The sequence below is a fragment of the Alosa sapidissima genome, chromosome 12 (genome assembly GCF_018492685.1).
Source record: "Alosa sapidissima isolate fAloSap1 chromosome 12, fAloSap1.pri, whole genome shotgun sequence".
NCBI classification, from domain to species: domain Eukaryota; kingdom Metazoa; phylum Chordata; class Actinopteri; order Clupeiformes; family Clupeidae; genus Alosa; species Alosa sapidissima.
Window position 1 is genome coordinate 718,659 of NC_055968.1, and position 19,810 is coordinate 738,468.

Genomic DNA, 19,810 nt, shown 5'->3' on the forward strand with positions numbered 1-19,810 from the left:
TTCAGCTACACACACCAAATTTGGTAGGTGTCTGTATCTCCCCAAGATGAATGACTTTCGTATGTACAATGCATTAGCCACGCCCAACAGAAAGTGAGGTATTTGGGATTTTGTGCAGACTAATATGAAATATGTGATGAATCATGATGCCAAAAGAGGTTCTTCCCATGGGTGAAAACGCATGAAATTTGACACACACATTAAGTGATACAGTGAATAGACAGGGATACAAGCTTGGCACCGGCCGTTATGATGATATCCAGACACCCAATGGGCCTGCCTGACATAGCGCCACCACCTGGCCAAGCAGGAAATGTGCCAGAAATGGAAAATGCCTTAAGTGATTGATCTGAAACTTTATAAAATATTAGATATCATTATTGTGATGATATTCACATGCGTAATTCACAGGCCTAGCATAGCGCCACCATCTGGCCAAGCAGGAAATGTGCCACAAATGCTCTATGCTTTGCATAAATGGTCTGAACCTTCTCATGTTAATAGATATTATAATTATGATGATATCCAGACACCCAATGGGCCTGCCTGGCATAGCGCCACCACCTGGTCAAGCAGGAAATGTGCCAGAAAATGGACAATGCCTTAACTGCTTGATCTGAACGTTTACAAAAAATTTGGATATCATTATTGTGATGATATTCACATGTGTAATTTCCATGCCTAACATAGCGCCACCATCTGGCCAACCAAAAACTGTATCAGAAATGTTCTTTGCTTAAAATGAATTGTCTGAAATTTCTCAGGTTAATATATATATTATGATTATGATGACACATGCAATGGGCCTGCCTTGCATTGCGCCCCCACCTGGCCAAGTAAGTAAATGTGGCAGAAAATAAAATACAAAAACAAATAGCACACGCATCAAATATGTACATTTCACAAATGCACCACGTTGGTGCTTTCTTGGATGACGACATGTCACGGGTTGCGGCCCGCAGGTGCTCGGGCCCGCCATTGCCGCTTGCGGCTATATTTAGGGCCCGAGCACCAAAGGGCGCAAGGCCCTATTGTTTTTGTAAGGATTATTATTATTATTATTATTATTATTATTATTGTTATTCTACTCTTTTGCTTTCCTGTTTTTGAGGTGGTTAACATGGTCGAAAACTCTTGAAATTTGGCACACACGTCAGGGGTCACGCATCGCAGTTAGGTACAATATGTGATGAATCATGATGCCAAAAGAGGTTCTTCCCATGGGTGAAAACGCATGAAATTTGGCACACACATCAAGTGATACAGTGCATAGACAGGGACAAAAGCTTGGCACCGGGCGTTGCCCAGGAACTCCATAGCGCCCCCTTTTGTCACTGTGACTTGTGGTTGGCATATAGTTTTAGATACACACACCAAATTTGGTGGGTGTATGTAACTCCCAAAACCAAACAACTTTTGTATTAACATGCCATTAGCCACGCCCACAGGAAGTGAGGTAATTGAGATTTTGTGCGTTGTGGACATGATCAATTTTAACGTACTCCTCCTAGACGGTTGATCCGATTCATGTCAAAGTTGGTATACATGACGCCGAGATGTTCCTGATTATAAATTGTGAAGCCTTTTTTTGATATGTTGTAATTTGACAAAATGGCTAAACTATGAATTTTAATACCCTTCCACATAAACAATACATGTGTCATAATTCACTATGCATGGCTTGAAATTTTTTAAATTTCACAGGTCATTGAAAACCATGTCAATGATAATATTCACATGCCCATAATGCATGTTTGGCATAGCGCCACCAACTGGCAACAGAAAGAATGACAATTATGCTGATTTCACATGATCAATTTGAACATACTCCTCCTAGACGGTTTGTCAGATTCATGTGAAATTTGGCAAACATTATGCCAAGATGTCGCTGATGTTAAATTGTGAAGGGATTTTTGAATGTTGTAATATATTTGATATGATTTTAATATCTCACCACATAAACAGGAAATGTGTCATAATAAACAGTGCATTGAATGAATGCTCTGAAACTTCTCAGGTTAATAGATATCATGATTATGATGATATCCAGACACCCAATGGGCCTGCCTGGCATAGCGCCACCACCTGGTCAAGCAGGAAATGTGCCAGAAATGGACAATGCCTTAAGTGATTGATCTGAAAGTGTACAAACATATTTTATTTTGACTGGATCATTATTGTGATGATATTCACATGTGTAATTTCAATGCCTAACATAGCGCCACCATCTGGCCAACCAAAAAGTGTATCAGAAATGTTCTTTGCTTAAAATGAATGGTCTGAAATTTCTCAGGTTAATATATATTATGATTATGATGACACCCAATGGGCCTGCCTTGCATTGCGCCCCCACCTGGCCAAGCGAGTAAATGTGGCAGAAAATAAAATACAAAAGCAAATAGCCCACGCATCAAATATGTACATTTCACAAACGCACCACGTCGTTGCTTTGTTGGATTCCGACATGTCACTGGTTGCGGCCCGCAGGTGCTCGGGCCCGCCATTGCCGCTTGCGGCTATATTTTGATTTTTGTCTTTTCATAGTAGATTAACTTGTTGACTTGTTCTGTTCCTAATTGGTAGGCTCTCGGTCACTCCAAGGGGGCCAGTCTAAGAGGGAATATTCTGAGGAGGTGCCAATGCAAACAGATGCATTTTATGTCCCTGGTCCAAGAGAGAAGTTTCTCTTCACAGCTGAACCCTTAACCTTGGATGACCTCATACTGTTGTCGGACCTCTTCTACTTACCATATCAGCATGGCCCAACAGCACTTAACATGCTTCAGGAGCTGCACTGGCTGAAATGCAACAGCAATCCAATGAGGAAGGTATGTGTTACCTGTAAAACAGGTCATACAGGTAATTTATACATTATATCATTACATCAGTATTTGTTTGAAGTTTGACAGCCGTTGACACAGGGGCAAGTTTACAACTGTGTTTTTTTCTGTTCACTGCAGTCTGAAAATGTCTGGGAGATGATGTCAGTTTTGGCAATGAAATGTTGTCCTAGTCTGGAATGACAAGATTTTTTTTTCAAATTCCAGCTTATTTTATTTGTTATTCTGTTTTTTTCCCTTCAGATTTATTTTTAGCTGTTTATGTGTTATTGTTTTCTTTCTTTTTTTTTTCTAACCAGAATTCCTTATAGAATTGCTGATATATTCAGCATAACCAAAAATGCACAACTCTTAGGGCAAAAATAATAGTTAAATTAATTAAATTTCGTCAGATTCACTCATAGGTAGCCTATCTGCCTTAATGCACGGTTGTAAGTTTAATTTAAAAATCACATTGGAGGAAGAAGAGTAGATGTCAATCTGTTTGACATCTACTAGTCAATTGCGCTTCCACTGTTACTGTCACACTTGTTGCGCTTTCGTTTTGAGACACAGTCAGATGCACTCAGAGACAATAGCCAAATCTCTTTGTAAGTTTAATATGGTTTTTAGTCAATTGAGTGTTTCTTTTTCAACAATGTTGGCTTATCAGAAGCTACTTGTTTAGACATGCTTTCTCACGCATCTAGGATCAGCAAACCAAAGCAAATCAAGATATGGTTACTAGCAAACATGCCTAACATTGTCATTTGGCCACAGTTTAGGCAGAGACCTTACTACACTTGCTGTTTTAAACTAAAAATGGCAAAAAAGTAGAAAAAACATTTATTTAAAATGTCAACAAAATAACAGCAAATTCACTGCAAATCCATGTTTATAAGATTATTCTGTTTTCATGTCTAAATTCCATGATTCCATCCGTGGTTTCTGCATCACAGAAATCATAGGGCCCTACATCATACTATTGAAATATGTTGAAATATTTGGTAACACTTTACTTGACGGGTGAGTCCATAACACATTCATAGCAGCTGTCATAAACTGCGCATAAAGCATTCATGACTGTTTCATGAGACATGACTCAACATTCATACCAAAACTTTCATGAATGTGGAAGACAGAATGACGACAACTTGTCAAAATAAAAGTCCAACATCGTATTTGTGTAACCTGGATACCATTAATTTAATCTCTCCAGCCTTTGTAAATATTTCATGAATATCTTATGAAGTCTACATCGAATGTCACTTTACTATACAAGTTGTGAAGTATTCGTAATCACTGAGTTTAACACTGGGAGGTAAACTAGCCTACATTCAGCTGACCCGTATTTGTGTATCCTGGAATGGTTGGACATTCCCAGTAGCAAAAGATAAGAAATCATCCGCAAAGGTTACATCATAAAACAAATACATTTTTATGAAACAAAAATAATTTGCTTGACCATGTTCTTCTTTTTGGCACTAGAGTAGCCCATTGACTCAGATGTGATGTGATCAGGTAAGAGATTTGGACCAAAAAACGGCAATGCTGCTTTGGGACTTTGGACTTTTATTTTGACAAGTTCTTGTCGTTCTGTCTTCCACATTTATGAAAGGTTTGGTATGAATGTTGAGTCATGTCTCATGAAACAGTCATGAATGCTTTATGTGCAGTTTATGACAGCTGCTATGAATGTGTTATGAACTCAACTGTCAAGTAAAGTGTTACCAAATATTCAAAGTGTTCTCTGAAAAGGACATAGATCTATTTTTAATGCAGTGCCATCTGAGGCCCCGAATATCATAACCATGCAATATTGTCTTTCAGCCCTGTCTCTGGATTCTCTGAGTAGGCTATTCTAATAATATTATGTAGTATTGATAATGGAATCCCCACATTCTTTACAATTTCACATTGAGGAGCATTATTGTTATATCCTATTGTTATATATTGTTCTTGTGTTTTCTTTCACATTACACAACTTTTCCATTTTTTTTTGCCCCATCCTTTTTGAGATTTTGTTGCTGGTATATATTTTTAATGAAATAGTAAAATTAGTCAGTTTCAACACTACATATGTAGTCTGTGTCCTTTTGCAAGTAAATATGGGTCTACGAAATTGGAAGATTATCACATTCTGTTTTTATTTACATTTTACACAGTGTCCCAACATATCTTGGACGCTGTGTAAAATGGGTTGAGGGTTGTGTGAAATGTTGAGGTTGTGAGATAACTTTGAGATAACTTTTCTCTGGATCTGAAGGACACTGAATGGTGTGCCAGAGCGGAACAATTTGACAAGATGTGCGAGGCAGTGGTCCAGATGTTTAACCGGCTTTCAAATGTCTCCAACCGGCAAATCCTGTATGACCTTTACAACTACATCTGTGATATCAAGAGTGGTGTGACTATGGCCAGGGACTTTGTCAAAACTATAGGTTGGTTATGTTTTCAATATATCTTCTTGTTTCATCTTGTTAAAGGTAAAGTCAGCGATTTTACGTGATTTCAAGTCCATAAAATTATTTGCCACATTTAGCAATCATCTCATGACCCGTTCCATAAATACAGTGTAAAAAAACCTGGTCTCTGTAGGCAGCCTGGACTCTGGAAACTGGAAACAAAGTCAGGGGCAGCCTGTCCCCTAAACAAAAACAAAACCCTGCAGGGAGTTTCACTGCGAATACTGTAGGGAGGGATGAGCTACCTCCCGGGTGTGTTTTGTTTGGTCCTTGGTTAAACTATAATGTTGGTTTGGAAAAAAGCGTCTACTAATACATTTAAGATAAACATAAACAAACGTGACATCCTGCACAATCGCTGACTGTACCTTTAAGCTTCTTAGAAATCTTGGGCTGTATTTTGGGCTCCAGCGCATGGCGTAAAGCTCGTTATTCACCCGCGCAAAGCTTAATTCGCTATTTTGCACGTTTATTTTTTAAACATTGCGCCCAGGGGTGTGGCAATTAACAACCTAGGGAGGGCACTAGCGCGTTGTCTAAAAATCGCTATCATACACCACCTAAACCTGGTCAGAAGTCAATGGCGAGTTGTTCATATGCTATTTTAAGAGCGCATGTCAACAGTCATATTGGCAGGTGCACGCAACATCCTTCTATCATTCATGAACGCACACCAGCGCACGTCCATGCAAAGCATTACAAATTGCACGATTACAATGGGAAACATAATTAGAATAAAGATATTACGAAATACTGTACATCTCATGATGAGTAGTTATTCACCATCATGTGCAAATTGGTAATGACGGTTAAAAGTGATTAGGGGAGAGGCGAGAGACACGTATGGAGCACAGCTGAAGACGCACTGTCATGAGATATAAGCAACTCCTCTGCAGGATAAATGTTGTTTTATTCAGTCATTTGAGCAATATTAGTGTAAGTGTTGCTTTTTCCAGCCTATGTTTTCGATGGTAACCCATTGTCAGTCAATAGTGAAAGTAACTGCATATAACTGTCTTCGTTGACTGACACCTTGGTGAAGTTAGTTTCACTTTGCCAATGAGTTCAAATAATAGACGAGTGCAAATGCGTGAAGGCTATGCTAGGTTTTAGTAATGCATGGTTTAAGAATGACTATTTCATACGGTCTTGCAAGCAGCCTCCTTCAAATGCGCCGTTGAATGCCAAAATACCGATGCATTTATTTGACATATCGCGCGTTGAGCCGTTAAAGGGAATGACATATGTCATTCTCATTGGTTTAAAATGATGTTACGCCCCAAACACACCCATATGACTGATTAAAAGACCTAGGAACACCTTGTTACGCCATGCGCTGTTTTGATAACAAAACCCCTCCCAATGTGAACTGGACATTCTACTAAATTTGAATAGACTTTTGACGAGTGAGGATGCACTTTAGAATGTCATGATAGGGCCCATAATGTTAAAATGTAACCAAATTTCACAAGTGGTTTTACACTTTACTAGACCATGGCATATTCTTTCTGCACCTGCATGCACAGACCTGTATTGTCTTTGTTGTACAGTTCGGTACACAAGTTTTTTACCCCCTCCCCCACCTCCACCCAACATTCCAAATCATATGCACCATATTGCTATATAGCATAGTTAATATTATACACCATTTGAAAGCTTGGACTCTTGGGAATCCATACATGACAACCTTTTTCATGTACAATATGTAAAAAGTCAAGTCACCAAATGCGGAGGAGGTGGAAGGGGGCATTTTTGATTAAATTTAATTGAGACATTTTTGCTTTACATTTACAAATTAATCTTACTATGTCTCAATACAATTTAATCAAAAATGCCCCCGTCCACCTCCTCCGCATTTGGTGTTTCCCTACCTTCTAGCTGCAGTGTATATCAATAAGTAGCTGCAGCATATTGGGTCTTGAAATATCCACAAGAATCCATAGAAATAGAATGTTGTTTTATCCAATATAAGTTGTGCAGATGTATACTAAAAAAGGTAACACTTCACTTGACGGGTGAGTTCATAGCCCATTCATAGCAGCTGTCATAAACTGCACATAAAGCATTCATGAATGTGGAAGACAGAACGACGACAACTTGTCAAAATAAAAGTCTAACATCGTATTTGTGTATCTTTGTAAATATTTCATGAATATCTTATGAAGTCTACATCGAATGTCACTTTACTATACAAGTTGTGAAGTATTTGTAATCACTGAGTTTAACACTGAGAGGTAGTCCTAAACTAGCCAACATTCAGCTGACCCGTATTTGTGTAACCTGTAACAAAAGATGAGAAATCATCTGCAAAGGTTACATCATAAAACAAATATATTTTTATGAAACAAAAATTATTTGCTTGACCATGTTCTGTCTTTTTGGCTCTGGAGTAGCCCATTGACTGAGATGTGACATGATCAGGTTTGGACCAAAAACAGCAATGCTGCTTTGCGACTTTGGACTTTTATTTTGACAAGCTCTCGTCGTTCCACATTATGAAAGGTTCGGTATGAATGTTGAGTCATGTCTCATGAAACAGTCATGAATGCTTTATGTGCAGTTGATGACAGCTGCTATGAATGTGTTATGAACTCACCCGTCAAGTAAAGTGTTACCCTAACAAATAGCAAAAATAGAGACTTTTGTGTAATTATTCCATATTTTGTGTAGTCATTCTATATCAGAACCCCTGACATTCAATCAAAATACCCATAATAAAACTTCAGAGTGTTAAGTTTAATTTTGCTAAATACATGGACATATCGTATAAACTACTCATCTTTTCTTCTATATTGATGTACTTTTACGCACTTCACAAGACCTGATGCTAGGGCTCAGTTGTGTTTCTCAAGTGACTTAGAGGGCTGAAATGTGATCAGTTCATAAATGTTTGTAACCCGGTAGAAAGAAAAAACAATATTCTAGCCTCTGTAACTCTGTAATGTAAATTTTCTGATTGTTTCCTAAGAAACTACAGGGTCTTAGCTTTCTAAAAAGGTCAAGCATTTGATGGTACCATTTACATTGAGAGCCTACACATACAGTAGTTATTAGCATCAAGTTTGTATTGGGGGCCAAGCAGCGAAGCTGCGAAGGCACCCTTAGTGTTTCTACCTTTTCCTATTATTATGGAACTTTCTTCCGCAATGATATCCACTGATTTAGGTTATGTCTCAAACCGCCTACTTGCACACTTCAAATACTTATTTTAATTATATAGAGCAGATAGCGCAAAATCTCCCATGGATGACACCCTAATTACGGTCAAAAAGTTCAGTGTGGAAGAGCAGAAGAACTGAAGAGCATCTGCGCCAAGCACACGGTTCAAGAGTGAATTGCATGGATTTAATGCCAACTTTGACCCATTGGTGGCGCTAGACTGCCTGTGGTTCAGACTAAAGTTTAGTTCAGACTAAAACTTTTGCGGAACCCATTGCGGAAGAAAGTTCCGCAATGGGTTATTTACTGTGTGCTCTCAACTTTATATTTAGTTAAAGCTTCTCCCAAATGCATAAACTTAAATCTAATGTCCATTTGGAAATATGTGACCCTGCAAGGCGAAACCAGTCGCTTTGCGCACGGTGCTATTTTATGAAAATCCACAATAAACAAACGTACGGGTTAAAATTTCACGTTTTCGAAAGTCGACAGTATACAGTCTACACTTTCATATTGTGAATAAATTTCATGAAAAAACATACATTTTGACTGTTAAACCCTGACTTGATTTAGGTGAAGATTCAACACATTTACAGTCATTCACTTCGTGTCCACGCCACTACAAGGTTTCACGATAGAGGTAAAATTTACTCAATGTGTCAGCTCTCTAACGTTCTTGGCAGATGCAACCGAATATGAATGTGAAAGACTTGCCTTGCAGGGTACGAACAGTCAAAAGTACGAACTATTAGAAATATCCTGCTGTCATTTTAGGGACCAGGAGAAGTTTTCCATTGACATAGCGCATTTTAAAAGTATACACAATCTGTGTACACAGAACTTCCTCTCCCCTTACTTCCACCGAAATACATTAATTATATTCTATAGTGACACCTTATGACCGTCCCAGGCATATACAGTCTATTGTCCCAGGTATTAACTAGGGGGCAGAAAAAGACATTCACTGCATGGTTGATGAAACTGCACATAGTCAGTCATCCGCTTCAGAAAGTCACGCTACCGTAAGGCTAATAATAACTGTGTCCTCACACTATCGCACATAACAATTTACTTAAAAAGGTGATTTTCTCCTCTTCTGGCGTATCGTGACGGGAGAACCATGCCAACTTTGGATGTGGTTATCTTAGCGATACTTTTTGCAGTACCATCGATATACATATCATTGGAAAGCTTAGTTTATGGCCGTTCATGTGAGCACAATTTAAAAATAAATTTTACCAAAGCGACTGATTTCGCCTTGCAGGGTCACATATGCAGTATGATAACTGTATTTCATAATACAACAGGTGGACAGACAACACTCTCAGCTCAGCAAAAGAATGATGATCCTGAGCCCTGGGGCTTCAGAGGAGGGCTATCAGGAGAGTTTCAGGTAACACTCATACTATTGCTTGAATTTCCCCTGGGGATCAATAAAGTATCTATCTATCTATCTATCTATCTATCTATCTATCAAAACTCAAAATGAGAAATAAGTACAGTAAGTGGATTAAAACAAACGATTTATGTTTTATATGTTTACAGAGGATGCTGCCCAATCATGGGTATAAGGATGTCTTTTACCAGTACTCCAGGCCGACAGCCTATATCATTCGGCCTTATACTCAAAGTGATCAGGTTTGTAGAATCTTCATAGGCCTAATTGGAGTGACTAAGTTTGTGAACTGTGTACCATCAAAAGGATCAGAGGCTGTACTCTGATACATTGTAAGACAGAAAAAAACTATTAGGAGCAGATGTTAGAAATATTTTGGTCTTAGAAAAATATAAAAGTATGATATTTCTGCCAGTTAGTACATATAATAAGGTTTATTTTCAGAAACCTACTTCTGTTCTGCTCCGTTGCTTGATGAAACACTGAAAACATTTTGTCGCCCCCGCAAGGCTGTAGATTCCAGTGATTTTAGAACACCTAAGAGGCATTATTAGGCATAACACGGACAGAAAGGAGAATACACTTTCTACTACATGTTTGAATCAAAAATTCTTGCACATTGGCCTAATTTTAATATGCTTTCATCACTGTGCCATTCCACTATGAACATCCTTGTACAGTCAGCCGTACAGCAGATCTTTCAAGAAGTGATGTGTGAGGAAACTCATGGATTTCCAGCTACCAAGGGGGCCATGTTACTGAGTGACAGGTGAGATGATCCTTTAATTGTGCTGCCAGCAGTTCCCAGCGATGAAAAACAACTATTTGAGTAATATGAATAGTCAGTAGTGTCAAGGCACATTTGAATGAATACCTGATGCCCATGATAGCAACTACAGCTACTACTAGAGTTTTGCTCTGAAACTAGCAAACTACCAAGAAACATTAAAAAACCTTGTAAACACCAGCAACAGCGCAGTTGATGCATATATATATGCTAATAGCAGTCTCTTGGTATTTTTGAAGACGTAATGCTGTGAAGGTTTTTCCTACATTTTGGCAGGGTTTACATGGGAACAGCATGTTCACTTTAGAATAAAGTAATTTGAAGATGATAACAAAAGTAATTGCTCTTAAAAACATATCACTTTATAAAATATAAAGGTGTTTACATGGTTCTTTTCATCACTATATGGTTCCATATGTAGCATGGCAGGAAATTAGTTTGCCGACTATACCATGATAGGAATTTCACCCAAAGAAATAGTTCTCCGATCAGTGACTTTAACCAATAAGGCACTGAGGTTCATTTACTTCAACAGCAGGAGACATGGTTCCATTCAGGTTTTTATTAATATAATATAAAAATACAGGCACATTAACACCATACATATACATGCACACACACACACACACACACACACACACACACACACACACACACACAGTACACAACCTGTAGAGCTGAGGCTTAAAGGGAGGCCATTGGGTCCAGGCAATGAGCATCCAGAGGATCATCCAATCAAATGTGCTTAATCCCCCCCACACATACTGTACACACACACAGCAGAAATGCTCACATCAGTGGGAAAATGGACACTGCACACAAAAAAAGAAAAAGGGGATCTCATCACCAGAAAGAACACATAAGTACCCCCAGCCACCTAACCCCCATACACACACCATTTCATCATTCCTCCCCCACACACACACTCCATTCTTGTCTTACCATTGACGAAAACTCTTGAAATGAACTGCAACAGTCTTTGAAACTACAGTGCCTCTGTCACTGATCCATATCGACGTTAATTGGGGCAACTCGAGGAAATCCTCATCCAGTTGAACAAGACGACCTTATAGCCTACCGGTAGCCTATGTCTTTACCACAGTAGCCTATGTCTTTACCACAGTAGCCTATCTTAAAATCTCCTGATAGGCTAACAACTTTTTTTTAACGTCACCCAAGACTGTGCTTATGTGCATATGTGCGAAATGTGCATAACCATTTGTTTATGTAGTCGTGACAACGCATGTGACAATAAACAGATCTTGCACACAGGAAGAAAGCTATAGACCCTTTCAACAATAAAAACAAAAACAATGCTTGAATGTTCTATTTGGGCCCCAATCTACTTCCTCTGCATTAAGATAACATATGGAATGTTAAAAAGGAAGTCTTGTGGTCAACTATGATGCTGATAATGGAACTCTCTTGAAAGGGTCCATTAGGTCTTTTTTACATTTTACTTTATTCTCAAAAAACAAACGTTTGCATCATGTAAAGCAGACCTGTTGGTTACCCAACATAATAAGGAATTTTAAATGTAAAGCTTCCAATGCATAGCAGAATTTGGCTCATTATGTCAAAACTCTACACACAGCCAAATAAGACATAGCACTTGGAGATAAACAACTCACATCTATGCCAGAATGAAACACTACAATCAAAACTCAACAATCCTTTCTAAAAAGTTAATTATTACAACACACATTCGAAAAAAAACAGAGGCGCACTCAAGGGCTTGATTCTAATACAAATTTGTATTGAGAGCCGAGGTTTTTTCAACAAGTCTACAGACAAAAAACTGGGAAACAAACGTTTCGGGCTTAGGGCTCGCACCAGGCAAAACATCATAAACTTAAGGCGCAGACGCCGATTCGCCATTGCTCTACAACACACATTCACCATTTGAATTACTCTCTCAAATCAACAGCAACACAGTGATGAATTTTATTTTAAATCACTGCAGTCTTTGTGTTCTGTTTTTATTTTCATTTTCTCAGACTCAGTCTTCTGTGAAACTCAAAAGTAAAATATTTTTTGCAAGAAAACAAACATTCTTACAGAAATAAAGAAAAATAGAATCACACTTAGAATACAATACTGTAAGTGAATGTACTCTAAACAAATCAAATATAGGAACAAAACAAAAGTAAAAAGAAAAAAATCAATAACTGGAAAAATTGCTATAGAAAAAAAAAACATATTTTGTGTGTGAGTGCGTGGTGAGGGTGGGGTGGGGGGTTATGGATCCTACCTTCTGTTCAGATCTGGCTACAAGTCCTTGTTGACATCGCAATTTATGTCCTCTCGGGGTAGGCAACAGGGAAAATATCACCTTGTATGCCATATCCACCCTTGAACTGACCCCACCTCAATGTCTCTGCATGTCTCTTCCACTGCTTGCAAAAGAGGCATGCAGGTATGTGGTTGGTGGTCATATACTTTTCATTGGCCAACTGATAATAATTATTTGATAGGTTTTAGAAATGGGGAGTAAAAGGGCAAATACAGAACTGCACACGGGTACTCAATGTAAAAGTACACACTTGAACAGGTACACAATAACTTACCTGCTTGTAACATACATCAACTTGAAGCAACCTGGACACATCATCAGTGAATTTCTGGGAATTTCAGTTGCTTCCCCAGGTCAACTTTCAACTCCCAGTCTCATGCTGTTGCTAGTAGGCCAGATGAGGTGGCCCTGGCAGATGGTGGCTCCCCAGCCCGGGCGAAAGCAATGGTGTTCTTCACTGGGCGGAGGCGCTTGCAGTGGCCAATTCCACAGTTGATGGTGTTCGCTATGGCCTTCAGGACTTGGTCATGGCACCAGCGGTAGTGCCCCTCACCCAGGGCCTTCGAACAGCAGCTGAGGATGTGCTCCAGAGTCTTTAGGCAGAGGTTGCAGGCTGGTGACCACCAATCCCCAGCTGAACAGGTTGGATGGGCTCGGTAGTATATCGTAGACAGCCTATATCAGGAACCGTATAAGATGGGGCTCTGCTTTCCACAGCTCTGCCCATGAAACTCTGGAGTCCACTGCATGCTCCCATCTTGTCCAGTCTCCAACCATCCTGCTGGCCCGCTCCTCCTCTACTGATGCCCGCCTCTTGCTGCACCAGTGATATCTTGTCCTTCCTCTGCGCCTTGTTGTAGCTAGATGTTGTGCTGCTAGCCAGGCCAGCTCTTCCATGAGTCACTGCTCCCACCAGTGCCCTGTGCTGTAGCCGCGACTCAGCCACATCTACAACCTCTGCTGCCGGCCACCTCCATCCTGTCCTCACCTTGATCCCAGCCTGGGAGACCTTCGGGTCCTGTGAGCTTCAGCTTGTTGTTCTGGCTACCTCAGGTTTCGAGGTAGACCCAGCCACTTCCGTAGAAACCTGCTGACTCTCCTCTTGCCCTCGATGGTGGAGATTGGAACCTCATAGATCAGGAGGGACCAGAGAATCCGTGGGAGGATGCCGTGTTGGTAAATCCAGGCCTTGAACTTGCCAGGTAGGCCTGACTTGTCCACTGCGGCTAGCCAGGTTTCCAGATCAAGGTTGGTTGTACGGATGGCTGCCGTATCTTTCAGGCTTCAGTCGAACACCTTTCCCAGGCTCTTCTGGTTTCTCAGTGATTGATGGTATCTGGGTAGTGCCAAGTGTGAATCGGAACTTGTTGGTGACCTTTCCTTTCTTCAACTTCTGTCTTTTTAGCCCATTAAACGGAACAAATGAAATTGTCTACAGAATCAGATGAGCGTGCACGCACGCAGGTCACACACAGCCTACATTAACACAAGAGGCCCAAGCAAGCATAGCCTATTGAAATAGAATTCTAGTCTTACCATTGACAAAAAGTCTTGAAATGAACTGCAACAGTCTTTGAAACTACAGTGCCTCTGTCACTGATCCATATGCAGCATCAATGTTAATTGGGGCAACTCGAGAAAATCCTCATCCAGTTGAACGAGACGATCTTATAGCCTACCGGTAGCCTATGGGCTGTATTTTGCACACTGGCGCATGGCGTAAAACTCGTTTTCCACCCGCGCAAAGTTTAATTAGGTATTTTGCACGTTTATTTTTTAAACAATGCGCACAGGGGTGTGGCAATTAACAATCTAGGGAGGGGCCTGGCGCATTGTCTAAAAATCGCTATTGTACACCTGGTCAGAAGTCTATGGCGAGTTGTTTATATGTTATTTTAAGAGCGCATTGTCAACAGTTGTATTGGCAGGTGCACACACCATCCTTCTATCATTCATGAACGCACACCAGCGCACATCCATGCAAAACATTACAAATTGCACGATTACAATGGGAAACATAATTAGAATAAAGATATTACAAAATACTGTATCTCATGATGAGTAGTTATTCACCATCATTTGCAAATTGGTAATGACGGTTAAAAGTGATTAGGGGAGAGGCGAGAGACACGTATGGAGCACAGCTGAAGATGCACTGTCACAAGATATAAGCAACTCCTCTGCAGGATAAATGTTGTTTTGTTCAGTCATTTAAGCAATATTTGGGTAAGTGTTGCTTTTTTCAGCCTATGTTTTCGATGGTAACCCATTGTCAGTCAATAGTGAAAGTAGCTGCATATAACTGCGTCTTGTCGTTGACTGACACCTTGGTGAAGTTAGTTTCACTTTGCCAATGAGTTCAAATAATAGACGAGTGCAAATGCGTGAAGGCTATGCTAAGTTTTAGTAAAGCATGGTTTAGTGGAATGACTATTCCATACGGTCTTGCAAGCAGCCTCCTTCAAATGCGCCGTTGAATGCCAAAATACCAATGCATTTATTTGACATATCGCACTTTGCGCCATTAAAGGGAATGACAGATGTCATTCTCATTGGTTTAAATGATGTTACGCCCCAAACACACCCATATGACTGATTAAAAAACCTAGGAACACCTTGTTGCGCCTTGCGCTCAACGTTTGATAACGAAACCCCTCCCTCTTTTGACGAGTGATGATGCACTTTAGAATGTCATGATAGGGCCCTCCATCTTTACCACAGTATGCAACGCAAATAATCTTAAAATCTCCTGATAGGCTAACAACTTTTTTTTTACGTCACCGACATGGCGCCTGAAATGCACATGCATTGTCACGACTACATAAACAAATCTTGTACACAGGAAGAAAGCTGTTAGGTCTTTTTTACATTTTACTTTATTCTCAAAAAACAAACGTTTGCATCATGTAAAGCAGACCTGTTGGTTACCCAACATAATAAGCCATTTTAAATGTAAAGCTTCCAATGCATATCGCCCCCATGTGTCCGAACCTGAACCGAACCCGACCCTGGGCTCGGGTCGGGTAGCCACACTCTAGTGTAGACTTTAATCCATTTTTTAAGATGACTTTAAAAAATAACAAAATGTGGAAAACTTGAAAGGGTCTGAAAACATTCCGGTTGCACTGTACAAAAATAATTTGGTCACCCTAGGCCCTACGGTTCTCGAGATATTCACAGAAAACTGTGTCCGCCTTACCCTCCTTTTGGGGCAACGGATCAAAACGAAAATCAATGGTTCTGTGTCATCCTTGTGAGGCTACATGCCCACAGTTTCGTGCAGCCTGGTCTTTCAGTGTTTTGGGAATGACACAAAACTACTGAAGAAAAAAAACAAAATAAATAAATAAATAAAAAAATCCGGAAGAAAAAAAACTTCTTCCGAGCGCAACAGTCATAAAAAAAATCAAGGGACAAATGGCAGGTGTAAGGGTTTTTTTAATGAATGTATTTGTGGTATGATGCATTCTCTCTGCGAAAATAAAGTCTGTTACACTTTAATCGCTAAGGTTCTTTGGTTAAACTTTTCTGGCTGTCAAAATTAACAAGGTTCTTGCAACTGGACTTGCAACTCACTGTGGCTCTCTCGAGGTCAGACATTTTTTATCTTTTGGACGTATTATGCACCTCCATGTCGTCTAGAGGCGAGGCCTCTAAAATGAGCATAGGGCGTGATATCTGATATCTTAAAATCTGATTCAAGGCCCCCTTAAAATACAACCGGTTGCATAAACACCCTTAAGTATTCTCCTTAAGGTTTCCTTAAAATTTTCCCTTAAATATTTAAGGTTTTCTCCTTATCTTGTGAGAAATCCCTTAAACTGCTGCACAAACGACCTTAGCAGCCTAACTAAGGGGAAAAACCTAAGGGACCTCTGACTCTACCTTAACCATATTATTAGCTAAGTTAATGCAGATAAAGTATATTGTATATTGTCTATTTATAGTCTAAGTATATTGACTACTTTTGACAATTGGAATCTTTCCCAATGTTGTAAAGGACAAACCAACATGATTTTGCAATTGAGGCTACATGCTCAGAGAAGTTAAGGTGGTCATCAATTATGACGCCCAAGTTACGTGCCGATCTAGTTGGGGTCAGATAAGATGAGTCAAGCGGTATGTTAATCTGTTAATAGCTGTTTTAACTGGAAACACCAAAAGCTCCGTTTTGGAGAGAATAAGCTGAAGGTGCCGATCTTTCACCCAGACTGAAATATTCTTAAGACATGTACTGTAAAAACAGTCCTCAGATGGGAAAAACAGGTAAAGTTGAGTATCGTCCGCAAAGCAGAGGTGCAAGATGCCCATGCCATAGGCACTAATGCACTGCCACGCCATCATAGATGCTGGGTATTAAAACTGAGCACTATAACAAGTTGGATAGTCCTTCTTCTCCTCTTTAGCCCAGAGGAGTTCATGATTTTCAAAAATAATTATACATTTTGATTGGTCGTTTTCACTTTACCTCAGCCCATTTTAAATGAGCTCAGGCCCAGATAAGACGGTGGCATTTCTGGATCATGTCTAAATAGATTTTTTTCTTTAGCATGGTAAAGTTTACACTAGTTTTTGTGAATTGAGTATCAAACTGTGCTCATAGACAATGGTTATCAGAATATTTCTCTGCCAATAATGATTTTCTACAGAAACAGGTCTGGATTTAATGCAGTGCCATCTGAGGTCCAAAAGACCACGGCCATCTAATATTGCTTTTCAGCTCTGTCCCTTGTTTGCAACTTTTCAGTTCTTTGTTTCTCTGGAATCTCTGAATATTTTAATGATATTATGTACTGTAGACAAGCAACCCCCCCAAATGTCCACAATGGCTTCTTTTTTCAGTTTTGGGTGATGTTTACTGCAATTATGCATGCATCACAGAAATTACTTGTATTCGGTTTCAGATTCAGCCAAATCTTAACCCTTTGCAGACTGAACTAAACATTCAATTTTTTCATACTTAATGCCGTTGTGACACAGAAGGGCTTATTGTGTGGCCATGCGACATGGCAGAGATAATATACTATCCAATCCAACCCCTTTATAGGTCTTATTACTTATTTTATTTATTATTGTATTGTATTGTGTTATATTTACTACTCCTCAGCTACTTTATTAATCTAAACACTCTACTGAGTGCTAATGTACTTTTATATTAACTTAGTAGGCTATTTTAAATGTATTTATCATAACTTAGTGTTCTCCTCTTCTGCTTTGTACAAGTGCAGTGCTTGAATGCTTGATTGTGTATTGTGGGATTATTGTTTATGTTTATATGTCTGTGGTGAAACTGAAGACAAATTTCCACTTTGTGGACAATAAAGTATTCATATTCGTATTCGTATTCGTATACACCCACCATTGTAATCAGGAGAACTAGCCCTTTAACACTTTGAATGCCATGCTGTTTTCGGAAGCTTTGGCACAGAGTGCCAGCAATCTAGGTCATTGTTGACTATTTTTGTAGAGCCACAGCTTATTCTATGTTATAGCTATGGACACATGGCTTGTTTGAAAGGTGATATTTTAAGCTGTCAGTGGGTACAAACTGTTTATTTTTACATGCTTCTGTTCCTGAGAAATCCCAAGCTAAACAGTGGCTAGTTTTCATCAAAATCCCTGTTTTTTTTCCCGCACCGATAGTACTTGATGTCCTCGAGAAACAGAGGTCTATGTGAGAGATTATTTTTCATGCCCACCTTGAGACTTGCAATTAAATATGAATATCTTGATTGTATTGTGCTGTATAGACTTGCATGTGGTCAACTCTGTCCCTCACCCAACTGTGCCTTCCTGATGGAGGATGAAAGTGGAGTTTGTGGATATGCCTTGGGACTTAGCGATGACAAATCTACTGCTTTCAAGGGCCAGGTGGGACAAACATTATGTCATGAAAAGTCTAGCTGCTATTTTGTAATATTGGAAGAAACACACATCAGTGTGTTTCAAAGATGATCTTGTACAGAGCCTAGAACATTGATTACACACACAAGATATAAAATGCCCAAAATCAAATCAACATTTGGTGAGACATACCTTTGTCTTCAAACATCATCAATTTGCCAATAGGTGTGCTTATACACAATAAAAAAATTATGCATGCATCACAGAAATTACTGTTATTTGGTATTCAGTTTCGGATTCCGCCAAATCTTAAATAATGGATTCGGTATTCAGCAGAACCTTAAAAATCAGGATTCGGTTTACACACAGTGACATACACAGGTGTTTGGAGCATTTCATAAATGTATTAAAAATAAAAGAAATAAAAAAGAAATATTCCATTTACATAAGTATTCAGACCCTTTGTTATGACTCTTGCAATTGAACTCTGATGCATCCTACTTCTATCAATGGTCATTGAGATGCTTCTACAAATTTATTGGAGTCCACTTGTGCCTAAATTACTCATTGGACATTATTGTTCCTAAAAACGGGAGTATACAGGTGTTGCAATATATACCCAGCGCTAGGTTTGACTACTGTATTGGACAATCACGGATGTTTGTAAGTCTGTGTGACAAAGTTTTGCGGGAATCGGAATACATCTGGATAGACGGCCGTTTACTTTTTCCTGATACTCGCGGATATACTACTTTTCACGCAGTGTATCAGTGCAGCTCAGTGCCTGGTTTCTTCCACACACACAGTTGGGAATTGTGACCAAATAGTTCAATCTTTGTTTCATCAGACCAGATGATTTTACTTCTCATGGTCTGAGTGTCGTTCAGGTGCTTTTTGGAAAACAAAAAAATGGCTACGGTCTGGACAATCTACCATAAAGGCCTGATTGGTGGAGTGCTGCACTGATGGTTGTCCTTTCTGTAATGGTTCCCCCATGTCCACAAAGGAACCCTGGATCTCATTCATAGTGACCATTGGGTCCTTGAT

General features: G+C 39.5%; 1 protein-coding gene across 1 annotated transcript in view; it reads left to right on the forward strand.

The window, feature by feature from the left end:
* Positions 1 to 19,810, forward strand: part of ogal (O-GlcNAcase like) — a 70,265-nt gene that overhangs the window by 48,862 nt on the left and 1,593 nt on the right. Inside the window, exons 9-14 of the mRNA XM_042056167.1 lie at positions 2,584 to 2,828; positions 5,086 to 5,260; positions 9,751 to 9,836; positions 9,989 to 10,081; positions 10,520 to 10,608; positions 18,670 to 18,790. Of these exons, the coding sequence (XP_041912101.1) occupies positions 2,584 to 2,828; positions 5,086 to 5,260; positions 9,751 to 9,836; positions 9,989 to 10,081; positions 10,520 to 10,608; positions 18,670 to 18,790 (809 nt within the window). The remainder of the gene's footprint in view (positions 1 to 2,583; positions 2,829 to 5,085; positions 5,261 to 9,750; positions 9,837 to 9,988; positions 10,082 to 10,519; positions 10,609 to 18,669; positions 18,791 to 19,810) is intronic.